Here is a 17,349-nt window from a genome sequence, read left to right on the forward strand (position 1 = left end):
AAGATTTCTCAAAGTGAATGATCAGTACCATAAATCATGGGAAAGGAGGTGAAATCAACAGAATAACATGCTGGAAAAAAAGATGGTAAGAGCAATACTATGTCTACAGTAATTATGATGCTGCTTTGCATCTCTACAGTTTGCAGATTTAAATTCTTTATTAGAAAGGTTAATACAGGTTAATACAGTTGGATTAAGTTGTCAAGTAGGTTCTGATACCTGTAACCACTACGTAAATACCGCTGGGTTATCTTTCAAAGATACTGAGAGAAGGTTAAAGGAAATCATTAAGAGACAAGAAAAAACAAAACTGAGGGTTTTATTGTGTTTGGTTTAACTGAAAACAAGCCCCAGAAATGATGCTTGAACATTATCACTTGGGCTGATCAGGTCTGCTGCAAATGGAGACCATGACTGGTTCTTTCCTTAAGCCTCTTACAGCTGGTGCACACAAGTAAGATTCAGATGAAGTCCACACAAATTCAACTACAGATTTCAGATTATGGAATACAAAATTAAGCAAAGTAAGGTTAATAAAATGGCAGATTTTGTCCATTATGTTCTTAGCCAATTAAAGCTGAAATTAGGAACCTCTTTTCTTTGAAACCAGTTTCTTATTTTCAAAAGTCTCTTCAAAGTTGTGCAATAGACACATGACCCATTCTTCAGTATTTGAAAACAATACTCTATTTTTATATTAAATATGCCATACAGAAAGTCTCCCAGTGCTCTTCCAGCTCCCTCTTACTACTGCTCTATAAATACCCCTAATGCAAACACTGCAGAACTTGTAAAACAATCTAACTCTTCAGTTTGCATGTGTCAGCTGCAGTTATTACAGTGATTTGTGGTATTCTGATAAGAACATAAGAATTTCTCTACTGAGTCAGAATAGCAGTCCATCTAGCTCTATACTCTTAACACCAGCAATGGGAAATGCTACTTAGAGAGAAAACATGAGCCAGCATCCACTCTTCACTGCTCATTTCTTTATTCCCCCTTCCATATTCATAGCCATTGTATTAGGAATATTAGAAGGTATGGCCATCTCATCCTCTTGGTATCCATTTATGAACCTGCTGATATTGTCTTCCTCCACAGCCTCCTGTGGCATGTTACAAAAGATGACTATCCACTTTGTAAATACACACTTTCAGCTACCTGCTCTTAGCCCATCGTCAGTTAGCTTCAGCATATGAACCTTTCCTAAGTGACTGAAATATTTATTTGCCTTATTAATGCATTTTGAATCTTGCAAGTCTAGGGACTCTATTCTGTGACTCTACACTTTTTTCCTTCCCTCTTTTTTTTGTTCCTACTGTTCTTTCCTTCTGCTTCTGACACAGGAAGAGGCTGTGATATGTCTTCCTTTCTCTTTCCTTTCATTAGAAACCTCACAACATTGTTCAAAGACCTGATATATTTCTCTAAGGAATACTTCTCAGTGTGTTGAGTAGTTTGCAGATTGAAATACACACTGCTGGCCCTCAGTGCTTACCTCTGTAAACCCTATGTCGAAAAAAGAAACAGGTGAAAGGCAGTAGTTACTCCCAGTCACTTCAAATTTCTACAAATTACTAAATTCCATCACTACAAACTATTAAGTCATTGATAGCAGTCCTAATAATACAGTCTGGGTACATAAGCATTTACAGAAAAAGTTACTATTTCCCTTGGCTGTCAGCATTTGCCCACTATGCAGAATACACCAGCAGATTATTCCATGTTATCCTTAGTGCAAAATGGTATTTTAGTGGGATTTCACAAGGGTGCATTGCAGACTCAAATGCTGAAGGAAAGACAGATTTCCTGTCAATAGCATAAAGGCAGCAAAACAAAGACCCAGGATCGATCTGTCATCTACACAGTGTGCATTTGCACAGATGCTTTTGATCAAAAACGTAGTTTACAATGAGGGATAAAATGTTTGACAGGTTTGCATTTCTTTAAGTTGACTGTGAGATGTTCATTTCTAAGGCAAATTAAGGAGCAAATGTCTACGTATACTGCATTGTGTTACCTTGTTAAGGTAATCTGAAAGCTCTCATATCCAGCAATATATGACGCTAGTCTGGTCAGACTCTGTTTTCCAGATCCACCCACACCCACCAACAATGCATTTCCTTGTGGAGTACGAATAATCCGTGATATTTTAATCAAATGGATGATTGCATCCTGTGTATTGAGAGAAAAAGGGATGAAAAGATGTAAAAATAATATAATGTATATTCAACTAGAAGCACATCACCAAGCAACTGCCTCCCAACAGCTAGAGGACTTCTCTGGAGCCTATGCCAAAGACTCAGTCCTGCACTCATCAAAATCAACAAAATGTTTTCCCCTAATTTCAGTGGGCAGCAGGGATAGCCAAAGAGAAATGTCCTCGTATCATGCTCATATGAAGCAATGTCATAAGCAGTGTTTGTACTCAGCAGAGCTGAGGGCATGCCCCTTAGGGGACAGAAGGAAAACTAGAAAGGATGTGTATTAACACCCTCCCCAACCTTTTAGCTGAGCTATTTACAGGCTCTCTAAATAGGCTGCCAAAAGCAAAATACAAGTACACTATAGACATTCCTTACTCAATTGCTGTATTTATCTTAGAGCAAGAATTAATCTGAAATGCCCTAAAAATCTACCAAACCACCCAGTCTAAAGCTGAAGAAAGCATCATGCATCAGGAGACCTTTGAGAAGGAGGTAACTTTCAGAGCTGCAAGATGACATTCACAATGTGCACTGTAGAAACCAATGAGCTGTGCTTTGTATTATGCAAGGCAGGAGAAAGAAAAGATGGGGAACTGCAAAGAAGTGGAATAATTTGTGGGAGCAAAGGCAGCCAGGAGACAGCAGCATGGCTTTATAGAGTTTATTTGAAAGGCTTGTTGGATACAGGACTAGCCATTCTGAACTATCTCCAAAATAATTTGATAGAAACATACAAGATCCATGTATCAGTAAGTGCAAAAGACCAGGCACTTTCTGTATTAATATAATTACAGGCACTAATACCTTGAAAAATACTAAATCCATCTTTGATCCTCTGATGGTTTCATTGTACTGTTGCATGAACATCCGTAATCGTTCAGCCAGATAATCCAAAGATGGGACAGGCTCGTAAATTTTAGGAGCCTTCAACTCTGCATCATCAGGTTCATCTCCACTAGCTTCTGGGACATCACGCAAGAAATCCACAAAGTATAATTCTGTGGATTTATCTTCAAATAGATTTTGACCATGGTCTGCACAAGCAGTCTACAACAATACATTAAGGATTGCTTTAGAAATGAAACATTTCAGTGGCCTCTTTCTGTGGCAAATACTGGAACACTATTTGCCTACCTTTTTCATCATATCTTCAAACCAGTCTTTATCACTTTGGCTGATGAACCTGTCTGCAATAACACGTCTGCATTCATGCTGGAACAAGGCTACCAAAACACTGATGCTCTGGCAGGCTTCAGAAGTAACTGTAAGTATTCCTTGCCAAATACGACTGAGGTCTCGTAAATTAAAGATGTAATGAAATTTAGCTGGAGTTGGTAACATCTACAAAATAATGTCATAAGCTATATTCAAATAACTACTAAATAAAAACATTTTCTATCTAGTATCAAATGAATATGGAAATTTTCACAAACTTCAAAATCAATATTGTATTAAAGCAGAAATAGATGCTTGGCATTTAAGAGGCAACGATAAAAATGAAGACATGCCAGTAGCAATGACCAGCTCTTTAACTTCACATAGATTTCACTCGAGTTTCTTTGAATCTTTCAAGTCCCAGGAACATGCACTGAAAGGTAGCCAAGACAGGTTAGTTAACGATAGCACTGAAGGTCACAGTAAAAATGTCAGCGTTGCTTAACCTATGGTGTTGCTCATGCTCTCTCTTCCAGATCATTTCTGTCACTCTCTTTTGTCCTTTCCAAGAACATGTGAGGAAAAGTTCATGAGGAAAAAGAAAAGTAGATGAGGAAAAGCAAAGAAAAGAGAGCAGAAAAATGAGAAAAGAGTATTTGAAAAAATTAATGACTTAGCAAAAGCTACATTTTCTCTATAGGCACTTAGTTAGCAGTAATAAGCACCATTTCTGTTGAATACACTGGTCAATACTTGACTGGTAAATAGTTTCACTAGAACTCTCTCTATTTCTCTGTGTAAGCCAAGTTTATGTCTACAGTTGAGTTGTTTGGGAAATTCTGACCAACCTTTTCTGGACTAGAAAATATAATTTACCAAATTGCTGCCTATCCTTATCTTTCCACAACTCTCCTCCACTTTCTTCATTAGAAGATCAAATTTAGCACAAATTTCTATACTGTAATTTTAACTTTTCAAATTTCATTCTACACATACATTTTATTTTCTATTTCAAAGCAACATTTGCTTAGGAATTGTAGTTAAACATTTTTACAATCTGTTTGAAATGGAAGACGTAAATATTTAGAATTTACTAAATATCAGATTTCATTTGTTTTGAACTGATTCCCTCTCTGTCAAATTTGACTTCTTTCCTTTAATTCAGATCTTTAAAGTTTCTCACAATCCCAAACATCTTCACAGAAGATTCCTATTTAATTTTTAATTTATGATTCCTTATGCCCTTGACATTTTCTCAACCAGCAGACCTCTAAATCTTCCTATCAGTTAAGCTTACTGTATTATATAATGTAATTCTTACATTAGCTATAGAAGGCACCGCATATGATTATGTTTTTAGTCAGCTAACCAGGTGCTGATAGCAACAAATTCAGAACAGCAGCATCAGCCAGCAATTATACATACAGGTCACAGCTTCACAATATCAAGTATGAACACACGTGACAGTACAAAAGACCTGGGTCTTGTTGCTTTGTCATGGTACAGATGTTCCAAAGGCTTCTTAACAGACATAATTTTACCTTCGCTTTTGTTGTTTGCCAAACCTTTCGAGTTGTAGATACTAATGCTGAAGCCAGTTTACATATTTCTGCAGGGAAACGTCGCTGTTCACAGAAATAGCCTTCAGCTATTGTTTGAAATATTTTGTCAATGGAGGAACTGGAAGGCAGTGTGCAGTTGTAGATGGCGAACTGGCGTTTCAGGCGCTGTGGGATGTCATTCCGACCTCCCCCAGGGTGAATCATAGCAGCTACAAACTGGATGTCAACCACATTTGTGAATTCTCCTGGCTTCTCCAAATTGTAAAAACCTTTCTGTTCCATCAGCTGTCTTACAATCTCATTGGTGATCTAGTTATCAGCAAAAAAAAAAAAAAAAGAAATGGAGCAGGTTAAGTGTTTCAGGTTTCTCAACTTAAAAAAAAGAAAGAGGAAATCTCCAGTATAACAAATTGATAGACAGAAGAAAAGACATCTCTTATCTTTCTTAATTTCAAATATTCTTCTGGACACTTCTGCAATTTATTAAGCCATGCAACACAGGACCAAGTGCTCTGATGCTGTGTGTAAGCTGCATGTGCTAGGTAGTTGTGGACATGAGGTCAGACATTCAACTGGTTTTCCACAATATCAATCTAAAAAAATTCAGCACTTTAAAGTTTCAAGCCAGACTATTTGTTCAGATTGACACAGGCACTTAGATAGTGACAAAGAATGGTTAATTCAGCACAAAGTATAGTCACACATTCGCTTACATAGAGGCAGTGAGAGAAGAGGATTACAGAGCTATACTGGGAGCGGGAAAGTTACTTTTTCTCAGCAGTAATTTTTTTCAATTTAAATTAGATTTTCAGAGTATAGGTCCATAAGTATTCATTCATCAATACCTCAAGACATCTCACTAGTCTTGGATGTCAACTGTGGTGTTAGATTTCACCTAAAAATAACTGTACTTTAAAGTCCAGAGCAGATGGAAGAAGGAAGGAGTCTCTGATTGCTTCTTGGATTTGCATGCTTCCTTTCCCAGACTGGTTCTTATTACAGCTAGTTTGGAAATCCTGGAAGCTCTGTATGTAACCAAACAAAAGCTACAATGATTGCACCAAGTGGCTTGATGCTGACCCTCATCTTCTGGGACTGACAGCTTATTACTTATGGCAAAAACTGGCTTGGGGAAATTGCTTTTTAGTAGACGTACTTGGTCTAGTCCATATTATGAAATGTTTTTCCTAAACTTCCCTATTTTTGCAACCCACAGATCAGCATTTCCATCAGCAGCAATGGTAAGACCACCAATTTCCAAATATTAACATTTTCTTTATACCTGATCACCCCATTCATTAATGACAGGCATGTTGATGTCATCAATAAAGACAGTCATTTTCTTCCCTGCCGGAGGACCGTATGTGGTGCCCATTCTTTTATCTATGTAACTTTCTATGCTCCTTTGGAACATATTTGGCAGAGTTGCAGAAGAAAAGTTTAGGCATTTGGTCAAGTGAACATCAGGATCATACTTGCTTGTGTAATCCTGCAAGATAAACCAATTTTGAGTAAAGTGCATCAGTAAATCCAGATGAATTCAGCCAAAGGGAGACACAGATGCTCAGCAGCCCTGCAAAAATCAGACAGCTACAAAATCTCAGTCCTGCTATTAACTTCAAAATGTCAAACAGCAGTTTATTTAAGATAAGTATACCATTTCCGACCTGAAATTCAAACAAACTCACAATTAATGTTTTGCATAAAGTTTCTAAGTATTAAAATTTGTAAGCTTTTAACAGACTTCACTAAGTGTTAAAACAAGTAGACATGTGACAACTCAAGATGCAAATAAACTTTGCATTATCAATTGTCAGGGTTTCTCTAAATTCAAGCTGTTAGGGATGATCTATTACAGCAGTCTGCAGGGAACAAGCAGAAAACCAAATCCTTTTTTGCGTTTACACTACAGCACCATATCTTACAAGAAAAGCAGTGTAAAGGAATGGTAGAGTAAAATTAAACCCAGCTACATTGCATTTACTGATAGTTATCCTCTCTCAGTGAAGAAAGGAATCCTTGGGTTTTATGAATGCAAACAATTCCCACAGCTGCTGAGGACGCCCTAAAGCAATGAAGTTCCACTTTTCTTATTTTGTGAGGTTTCATAATAGAACCGGAAAGAAAAACATGTAACCCTGGAGTCACACCAAGGCATATATATATATATGTATATATATATAACGCATGGGAAATATTTTGTTTAGCAAGAGTCCTGGGATATAATAATAGTATTACAAATTCCAGATTTCCAACACTATAAAGATTCAATTCTTCTGCAATGGTGACAAAGTTGAATATCATTTAAATTCTTATCTTTATAACAGGATTGACTAGAAATGTTCCCATTTCGGTACCTCAGAAAAATAAACCTATATCATTGCTGATTAAGTGCTCTAAGAACAACTCCAGTGAGGCATACACTCTGTGTGACAACAGAAAGGAAGATATGGTTAAGCCCCCTCAAAATATTTTGATGAATATTGTTAAACTGTTAATTTTGTTGGTACAATGTTGATACGATTATTTCAGTTTGAGAAAAGGTGCCCTTCAGAAAGAGGTTTTTCTCAGATACCACACAAATCACAGTCTACACGTGCAATGTACGTGCAACAGTCCTGTGTTTGGTGAGTACTCTTGACAGCTGATGGGTTGGTGCAGGTCACTGCTCGGACCTCTCCTCGGGGCTCCAACAGTTTGTACAAAACTAATGTACTGGGTGTAGGTGCGCAGGCTCTGGCAGCGGGGGCTGTGGGGCAGCCCCTCGTGAGAAAAGGATGGGGCTCCCCTGTGCCAGACACACGGACCCACCGGAGCCATTCAGCCTGTGTAAGAAAGGACAAAATGCTGCCTGGTGGTTGAGAGGAAGAAGTGAGAAAAAATAAGGAGAAAAACAGCCCTGCAGACACCAGGGTGAGAGTAGAAAGAAGGCCAGGAGGTGCTCTCCTCCCCAGGAGGGAGAGATTCCCCTGCAGCCCGTGGGGAAGACCATGGTGAGGCAGGCTGTCTGTCCCCCTGCAGCCTGGGGAGGACCACAGTGGAGCAGATCTCCACCTGCAGCCCGGGGAGGACCCCACGCCGGAGCAGGCTCCTGGCAGGACCTGCGGCCCCATGGAGAGAGGAGCCCACACTGGAGCAGGTTTTCTGGCAGGACTTGTGACCCCGCGGGGGACCCACACTGGAGCAGTGTGTGCCTGAAGGACTGCAGCCCAGGGAAGGGACCCACGCTGGAGAAGTTCATGGAGGACTGTGTCCTGTGGAAGGGACCCCATGTGGGAGTAGGCAGCAGCGTGAGGAGGAAGGAGCAGCAGAGAGGAGCTGTTATGGACTGACCGCAGCCCCCATTCCCCATCCCCTGCACTGCTCAGGGAGGAGGAGGTAGAGGACTTGGGGATGAAGGAGTGAAGGTGAGCCTGGGAAGAAGGGAGGGTGTTTTTAGTACTGTCTTTGTTTTTCACCATCCTATTCTATTTTTAATTAGCAATAAATTAAATTAATTTTCCCCAAGTCAAGTCTGCTTTGCCCGTGATTGCGATTGGTGGGTGATCATCCTGTCCTTACCTCAACCCCTGTCCTGTTGAGGACAGGTAGGGAACCAGCAGCTGGGTGGGAGTCTTGCGGCTGGCCAAGGTCAACCCACTGCAACTATGACTATACAACCATTCAGAAAACACACTTGTGTTTTATTCATTATGGCATTTCAGAATCCTTACATGGTAACAGTTATATTCCACAGTACACTACCTTTGAAAAAGAAGAGTTTATTTAATGGGATTATTTTTGTTAGTCAAACTGTCAGAGAATATTCAACTCTACCATACCAGTTTCATGTTAAATTCTGGATTTTTTGCAATTCATGAATTAATAGTACAGAGAGTAAAGGTCTTAAATAACACTGCATTATAAGTTCTTTATTTTGATATATACTGATGCCTTACTCAATGCTAAAGATTACTTCAGATTAATTCAGATTACTACCTGAAGTGTTCTATATTAAAACTTTTTTTACTTTTTCACAAAACCAGCTGCTTATATCTGGAAATTTCTTTTCCACGAGATGTACTAAAGCAAAATTCTACAGAAGGTGAAAGCAGAAGGCAAACAGTTATGAAGGCAGTTAATTTTCACTCCTAACCTTCAATGAGATCAAATATCTACTGGCATTATGCTCGCTTGTGTAAGGAACGTACGCTGCTCTATAGAATAGATACAGGGTAAGCAACTCCCAAGAATCAGCTCCAACTATTTTTAGGGAGAGGAATGGCAGCTGAAGGCTGGAGGTTGCCAGTATCTGGCCAAAATCCAGTATGCAGAGTATCAAGACCACCACCCAGACCCCGCCTCTTCACTCTGCTAAAATAGTTCTCCAGCTGGTGCCAGGAACAGAGGTTGACATTACACCGGCATGCGTGTTGGCATCAACAGCTAAGCTGAAAAAGTAGTATTAATGGCTGCTGGCATTGGTACAACTCGCTTTATGTCAGGGCTCAGAAAGCACATGGCCAGGGGACACAAAATGGCTCCAGATTTTAAGAAAGTCAAAGGTCAATTTAGGCCAGTGTTTTTCAGTTATTTTCAATTTCAAGACCACTGCAGAGCCTCCAACGGAGGTACAGATGCCTGTATGGCAAATTCAGCTGTCCCAACAGTAGATCAGTTTTATTTAGCTACCTCTCATTGATCAAAGGGTCTACAGACTCCTCTGGAAATCATGGAAACCATGCTGAAAAGCATTACACTTCCATTTTTTCAAATAAGGGATGCCAGGTTTGGTATGACAGCTGGGATTGTTCAGCTTTTTGATTATTGGCTCTTTTGTAGTAAGTTATTAATTTTTTTTAAGTGTCATATGATTAACCTGCACCATTTTATAATAGAGAAAGTATGTATTTGTTAATTTAATAGCAATCCTGTTATTATTTTCTTCTACAGAAAGAACAATATGTCATTTTCAGTGAGGGAATTAAGAGATAATAAACACTAAATTTACCCTCTGAAAAATCACCCTGAGTACCCTGAGTAGAGAAGAAAGTTCTTTATTTCTTTTTAGTTTGGCTTGTGAAGAAAGTCTGTGCAACAAGGCTGTACAAAAGATCAGTTCACACATGGCACCACCACCAAAGCACAGGAAAATAAAAAATCTTCCAAGGATCAATATTTTCTTAGCAAAATCTGCAGTTTGACTTCTCAAAAGAAAAGAAAGCATATGAAAGAGCATTTATCACAGGACCTTGTGGCCATGGTTAGCAAAGTTTAAAAGAACCCTTTATACTAAAGTATAGATACTTACGGTTTTTTGCTTGTAGCCCATGTGAGTACTGGCAAAATGCCTCAGTAAGAATGCTAATATGTAATATGAAGAAAAATCAAATTACTCTTACACTTCAATTTAACATTTGTGCCAATGTCAATTACTGCAATGTTACCATACAAAGCTAGTACATGTTTTTCCATTCCACCTACCTTAATCATAACTGTTTTTGCTGTTCCCTGTTCCCCAATTAGCAGAACAGCTTTTCCTTGCTTCATGATAGTGTGCATTAGAAAGTCTGTTCGGACACTGTCTACATTTGGAACTAGAATGGAAGTATATTCTGGTACTGAATCTCTAGAGTAAATATATTCAGGGACCTGCATAAGAAAGATATGCAAAAAGTTTGAGACTTTCTACCTGCCCACACAATCACTTTGCATCAGAACACAAAACCAACTATACTTTATAAAATGTACATTAGCAAAACTTTTCTTCCTGAAAGCCAAGCATCCATTTATCAGCACCTTGCCAAGCTTTTCTAAAAGGGTGTTAGACTAATGCGATATTTTCACTCCACTATTCTCCATTACATGAAAAAAGCTTTTCCTTGCTGGGAGTTCTTAAATAGTAGGGTGACAGACAGTAGACAAAGCTAAGATCACTTCTGTTTCAGTTCCACAGCTATTTCAAATGCATGTTCCTATTCTCTGCCAAAGATATTTATGGAGAAAAGAAAAAAATCTTTCAAAAAAGAAAGTCTTGAGCATTTGGTAGGGTTAATCTTCTCAAAAAAATATGCAGAGTTTTAAATAATAAAATAACGTGCCTCTTACCAAATACATCATTCCTGTATACTCAATAAGAAAGCTTAGCATGTTGCAGCATACGAACCTTCTTTGACCAGTGCTCCCACTGGCCACAGGCATTGATAACAAATTCAAACATGGTTTCTTCTCCATTCACAGCTGGAAGTTCTTTCACTGCAGAGTGCTTCCGTAGGAACAGCTCCATTTTCAGCCTGTCATCTGGTTCCAAAAGAGCTCCGGCTGACCACATTACAGCAAAAACAAACAAGCGAGCAATATGTTCCTCGCTGAGCTGCTTCTCATCTCGGTCAGACAATAAACCCTGCAAAGCAGATGCAATATATAATTACTGCCCTCCTAGAACAATGTCCCAGCACAAATAACAGAATGAGAGAGGGAAAAACTGAATGTCATATCTACCTGTAGGAGGTCAATAGCTTGTTTGATGTACATACATTCTAAAATTGGCATTTTTGGTGTCACAGCAGAGAAAACAAAATCTATCACATCCTGGAAAGGAAAAACGTCATTTAAAGAATCTGTTTACCAGTCTCAATGGTATGATTTATTCTTAGATGAGAGCAACTTCTTAATTTCAAAGATACTCTAAACTTTATTGCAAACAATATTTTCTCCCATTTCTGGGATTATAAATATTCAGACTTAGACCACGAAATTTTGCTAACAATAACATAATAGAAGAATAACTTTGATGTACCACAGTCAGCAGAATTTTTCATATGAACTCCATACAGCAATTTCCTGAAGAGTAATTTGAAGACTGCTTTTCAGTTACGTCAGGGATCTGCCATTTGTGCTCTCTACTGGAGATTTTAATCTACCATTGCCATTTTTCTAGTAGAATGATAAAAGCACTAGAATTGCTGTAATGATATGTATATAATGCACAACCTCACCACTATAAATTTCTATCTGCCTGATCTGTTCTGACTGCACTATAATGTACCTGTCCCTCTTGAAACCAATACTCTTGGTTTTCTGTAGAACCCTGGCAGGATCCATAGGGAATTTTGCAATTGATTTTAATGGAACCTGGACTTTCCTCAGGTTACTCCATAGTGATGGCTACCATGCCTGCCTTTGCCAAGTGTTCTGCAACATCTTTAGCAAAGTTTCAAACTGATGTAAAGTCCTCTCTGAGATTTGCAGTGCAGTATTATTTTACAATACTAATTGCCATCCATAGTACAGACTGATGTAAATGATAACCTAGTCTCACCTTCATTTAACAATTTTTAATACAATTCCCTCCCTATGGGTTCCATTTGTCTTCGTAATTTTTGGAAATCAACACTGCCTACTCATTCTGGGAAGTAAAAGTACAACAGGGACACTCTGGAAGATAGTAATTTTGGAGGATTTCCATTTATGGCTCCCATGTCCTGTCAGTGAGAAAGCTAAGACAATGAAGACATTCAACCACCCAAAGATGTAAACAAACACCTAGATATTTTTGAAAAATCAGTGAGCTGCTTACCCACATACCAGCTTTGTTTCACCTGTCAGTTTACTTTTTTTGCCACTAAAGTTCTCTAAGTACCCTGTGCTGACTATTTATTGGCACAGAGACTGAATCAAGATTTTTACCCATTCTCCTGAGTTCCATCTCACTAGAATAGCGGGTAACACACACAACAAATATATATATATATTATGAGAAAAAGCTCACTTAAGCATCTTAATCTAGAATAGGGCTTATGGCTAAGTGGTTGGTCTGAGAAAGAAGACAGTCTGAATGTGGGCATACATAGGAGGAGGGAGGCTTAGAAAACATTCCTTTTTTTGTTATTTCTTGTTGACTAGCAAAAGTGCTTCCACCTCTGTGTGTTGCTTTTTGTGCCTTTCCCTCTAAAATGCCTTGTTTGTCCCCAGCAGCACATAGGGTGCTCAAATGACTAACTGAGGGGGTGGTGGGTACCACAAGGAATGGGTAGAAAGAAGGCACTGCAAGCAGTGTGGGATATTCAAGTCTAAAGACCTTTAAAATCTGGACATAAATCTCCCTGAGATTCAGTTTCTTCATCTGTAAAATAGACTAGATGTCTCACAGGGCACTGCAAATTGTTTAATAATCGATTTGACACACTCAGAATAAAGATATTTCATGAGTCAAAGTAGTCTGTACTTTCAAGAGGCCAATTTTCACCAGAACGAGTTTTAAGGTACTTATGATTCCAGTGAGGTTTGTGTAATTCTTGTTCTTTGATTTTATGGGCAAAAAAAAATCAGGTCCATACACACTAATATTTTATTACTACTATTTTTAAAACAATACATGGCTTAAAGAAGGATGCAAGATCAAGAGAGCAATTAGCATGAATAAACTACTCATTAGGGTATTTTGTTTGGACAGGCAGTCTGGAAAAATGAGTTGGGACATGACAAATACACATAAATTGTGAAGAATTTGGATCAGGAATTTGTCATCCCTTACAAGGAGACTGCAAAATGAAGTCAGATAGTAAAAACTCATATGAGAAAAGACCCTTTTGCACAGTACACAGTCACTATGGAACTCACTGGACTGTAGAATGCTCTTTAAGACAAGAAGTTGGGAACATACTCAAAGGGTTTAGACAAGCACAAGAACAATTAAAGAATGCAAAGTTATTAATATTTGTGATATTACTTTGCACATCAGCATTTAAATATTAAAGCTAAGAAACACTTTGGATTATATATTCAACCCTGTGCTCCAGACACAATAGCAGCCTTTACCCAAATAAGATTAGGGTGAGATTTAATGTGGAGGGAGGAATAAGTCACATCTCACTACTCTGCTGTTTTTAGGACTTCCCTGAAGTCTCCAGAATAGGTCAATAACAGATCCAGGACATCAGATTTTATTAAAAAAAAAAAAAAAAAAAAAGGAAAGGGAGTATGATTTAAAATTACTAGGGTTTTTTTCATTTAAACAATACGTAGACATGCTGAAACTTATGTTACTCACATAACATCCATCACTAGTTTGAGCTTCACACATTGCAGACAAACTAAATAGTGCCACTCAGGCAATTATTTTAATGATTTCAGTTCTTTGACATTGTCTCAGATAATTACTTCCATCAGCTAAGCAATTCTGATGCTTACAGGTAGCATCATCATTCACAGACAAGAAATTGGCAGTATAGCTTCTAAATTTAAGAGAGTAGGGAATTTATATGGGGATGGGAGTTTACTTGAAATTACTCCTAAGCAGGAAATGTTGCTGAGAAGAAAGAACTGGGAAAGTGAGGGTGAAAGTCCAACCCCTTAATCACTGTTTTAAAAAAATCCTGTGGAAATAGAAAGGACTCAAAGATAATCTTAATTCAAAATAAGGTTGGCTTTGGGGGGTTGTTTGGGGTTTTTTTGTTGGTTTGGGTTTTTTTTTTAATTTATCCTTGTCTTTTGGACTACCTCCTGTCTTTTATATAAAAACTAATGACTTACGGTGGAATTCATAGCATACATGAAAAGAATAAATACATTCTTTCCACTGATTCACAACTATTATTCTCTGGTGCTTCCTCCTACATTACTGCTACTTGCCGTACCTTCATTAATAGTGATTTTATCCAATATGTAGACTTTCAGTAACATATACTATTTTTATTAACATAAATAATGAATGTTTCTTGTAAGCAAATTGGAATTACTATAGCAGTTGTCTTACATCTATTTTGGTTGAATTTAGATTGATTTCAAAAGGTCTCTATAGGTATACTTAAAGACTGATTCTCCTTAGTTACTGTATTTTGATCTATAACCTAATATTCATTTTCTTCTAAATATCAGGTATTTGTAAGCTGCTTATATCTATGCTTTTCTTAATACTAGCATTAAATTCACCAAGGTCTGTATTTGGGGTTTGACTGCCACTGTTGATGCATCTTATTTCATAAATTTTCTTTCAGAATTTATCCTTTTTTTTTAGAGGGGGGAATAATAACTGTAAAAAGAGCCATCTGAATACAAAAGTAGTGTTACCCTCATCTGTAAAATCACTGTTATTGCTTCTATTATTTGAGAAGCAAAGATAGCTCATTAGAAGTGAAAGAAAACTGACAGCATGACAGCTTTCATTTACATTTCGATAGTTCCAAATGCAGCCTTCAGCACAGAACTAACTTCATATTTCACTGCATTTTCATCTTTCACTCTAATAAAATACATATTTTTCTGGACTTTATTGCTATTGCTTCAGGCTTGGGTATTTTAAATGTTGTTATTATGTTTTCAGAGCAAGTTGTAGCATAAAATATAAATAGAATTGTGGCAAAGAAGTAGTAAATTGACCCACATATACATTACTTTGGAAGCATATTTTAAAATTCATTATCAGAATTGTTTCTCTTGCCACTGCAGTAAATACTATGTCATATCATTATGTTTTGGAGGTAGAACAAAATGAATAGCTTGTTAAACATTGGTTTTAAAGTAAACGGGTGCTGAATGAAGCATATCTGTAAGACAACATTTGTTAACATTCAAGGCATTCCAAAACTGTATTAATGATTGCTTTTATTATGATTTATAAATAAACTTTCTGAAATGTCACTCAAAGATCATTGAAAACTGTATTTGTAAAGTCCAACAGCGATGAAAAATATTACAGGAGAAACCCCTGTGAAATCCAACACCAGTTACACAAGTAAACTCGCAGAAAAGAGCCAATGGGAAAGCAAGGTATATAAGGAAGTTGCATTTGTTCCACAGATGTTGGGGAAATCAGATGATAACAATGCTGAAAGATTGCTAAACAGTAACTACTTCCTTAAAAAATTCCAAAGAAAAAATAAGAATTTCAATGTAATTGGAAAGAGTATACTACTGAGATTGTGCTTTTAGACCCACTATTGAGTACAACCATCCATAATATTAATGAAACCTTTTTAATGATTCAGTATGCTAAGGCCAAATGGAGGGGAAAAAACATTCAGAATTCTCCCTTTGGATCTATTGATTGAACATGATTTAGACAGAGAATGTATTAAAGCGATACCATCTCAAAAATCTCCTTCGAAACAGAATCATGAATTATAAAATCAGAAGAGACCACTACAGTGACCTATGCTAAGCTTCAGAACACCACAAAGCACAGAACTACCCCGAATTAATTTGAACTATAGCATGTCTTTTAAAAATAACTAATGGACCAAATGCATTCCTGTTGCAGCTAAATTTAAGAAAGATTCCATCAGAGTGAATCTAGCTTAATTTTTTTCCAAATTTACTTCTTTACATTTAAAACAAACAAGGAAGTCTACCCACTCCTTTTATGTATCCTAACAAGAATTAAAATGGCAGTAACAATTACAGCCAAAGAAAATATCTCTGTTTTGCCAACACGCATTATAAAATAATCAGATTTAACAACTCATTGCCAACTAATCTATGCAGACAAAACAAAGCATCCAAATTATTCATCTGTTATAGTTTCACTCATTCATTAATGTTAGAGATAATTTTCTCTCTTTTTTTTTTAAATCCTTCATCTTTGTTTTATTACATAAACAAAGAGAAGTAAATAATTGAAAAAGCACTTAGGAAGAAATAATGCTTCATTAAATAAAGAATAAGAAATGCAATTTTTTTTTTCTGAAGTGGTTGAATTAAGTACCTGAAATACAGCATTAAAGCAATTCCACAGGACATCAGAGTATGTAATAGGTAGTGTTTGCAGCCAAGCCCTTAATATAGGCTTCCAGTCTAACACCGAAGAACTCATGAAGACCATCCCATTACGAGAAACTGTTGCAGGTGAAGCATTGTCAATGTTGTGAGGTTCAAAAACAATTTTGCAACTAGGGGACATTGGAATACGATCTCCATTGGCCAAAGTAAGGGTCTTATTATCATCCAGAACAGAGTTCAGATTTTCAATCCATATTGCATCAACAGGTCCATCCAAAACTATCCAGATATGCTCACCCTAAAAAAAGGAGAGACATGCAATTTTACATACACTGACCAAAAATACACATTTACTTAATCTCAGGGAACATACTCTTGGATATAAACAATGAGTCATAATTTGGTGCTGATTAGCTCAGCATGAACTACAATTTTTATAATTTGCTCAGTGATTTTAATCCTTCTTTTGTTATCCTGTGTCACACCAAAAATGATATTAAGGAATAGTGACAAAAATTAATTTGCGCTGTTCTAAGCATAAAGCTGTCCCTTTCTTCTACACAAGTACATCACCCAGCTCAGCATCCATCAAAGTGGATGAAAACATTTCCCATTAAATACAGTCACAGACACAGGCACACACTCAGTCCTTGTGGGATGTTACCTAAGTATTTCACGTAAGGCTTCCCATTTTCCAAGTGAGAACTGAATGAAACTTCAGAACATTT

The 17,349-nt window shown here is 37.3% G+C and overlaps 1 protein-coding gene across 1 annotated transcript in view; it reads right to left on the bottom strand.

Annotated features, from left to right (window-relative positions):
- The window catches only part of LOC142028869 (dynein axonemal heavy chain 5-like), a 170,223-nt gene that overhangs the window by 73,799 nt on the left and 79,075 nt on the right, over positions 1-17,349 (bottom strand). Inside the window, exons 48-56 of the mRNA XM_075022779.1 lie at positions 16,608-16,919; positions 11,405-11,494; positions 11,070-11,306; positions 10,388-10,555; positions 6,207-6,413; positions 4,904-5,233; positions 3,342-3,548; positions 3,012-3,254; positions 2,021-2,175 (exon numbers count right to left, since the gene is read on the bottom strand). Of these exons, the coding sequence (XP_074878880.1) occupies positions 2,021-2,175; positions 3,012-3,254; positions 3,342-3,548; positions 4,904-5,233; positions 6,207-6,413; positions 10,388-10,555; positions 11,070-11,306; positions 11,405-11,494; positions 16,608-16,919 (1,949 nt within the window). The remainder of the gene's footprint in view (positions 1-2,020; positions 2,176-3,011; positions 3,255-3,341; positions 3,549-4,903; positions 5,234-6,206; positions 6,414-10,387; positions 10,556-11,069; positions 11,307-11,404; positions 11,495-16,607; positions 16,920-17,349) is intronic.

Source organism: Buteo buteo, chromosome 3 (genome assembly GCF_964188355.1).
Source record: "Buteo buteo chromosome 3, bButBut1.hap1.1, whole genome shotgun sequence".
Taxonomy (NCBI): domain Eukaryota; kingdom Metazoa; phylum Chordata; class Aves; order Accipitriformes; family Accipitridae; genus Buteo; species Buteo buteo.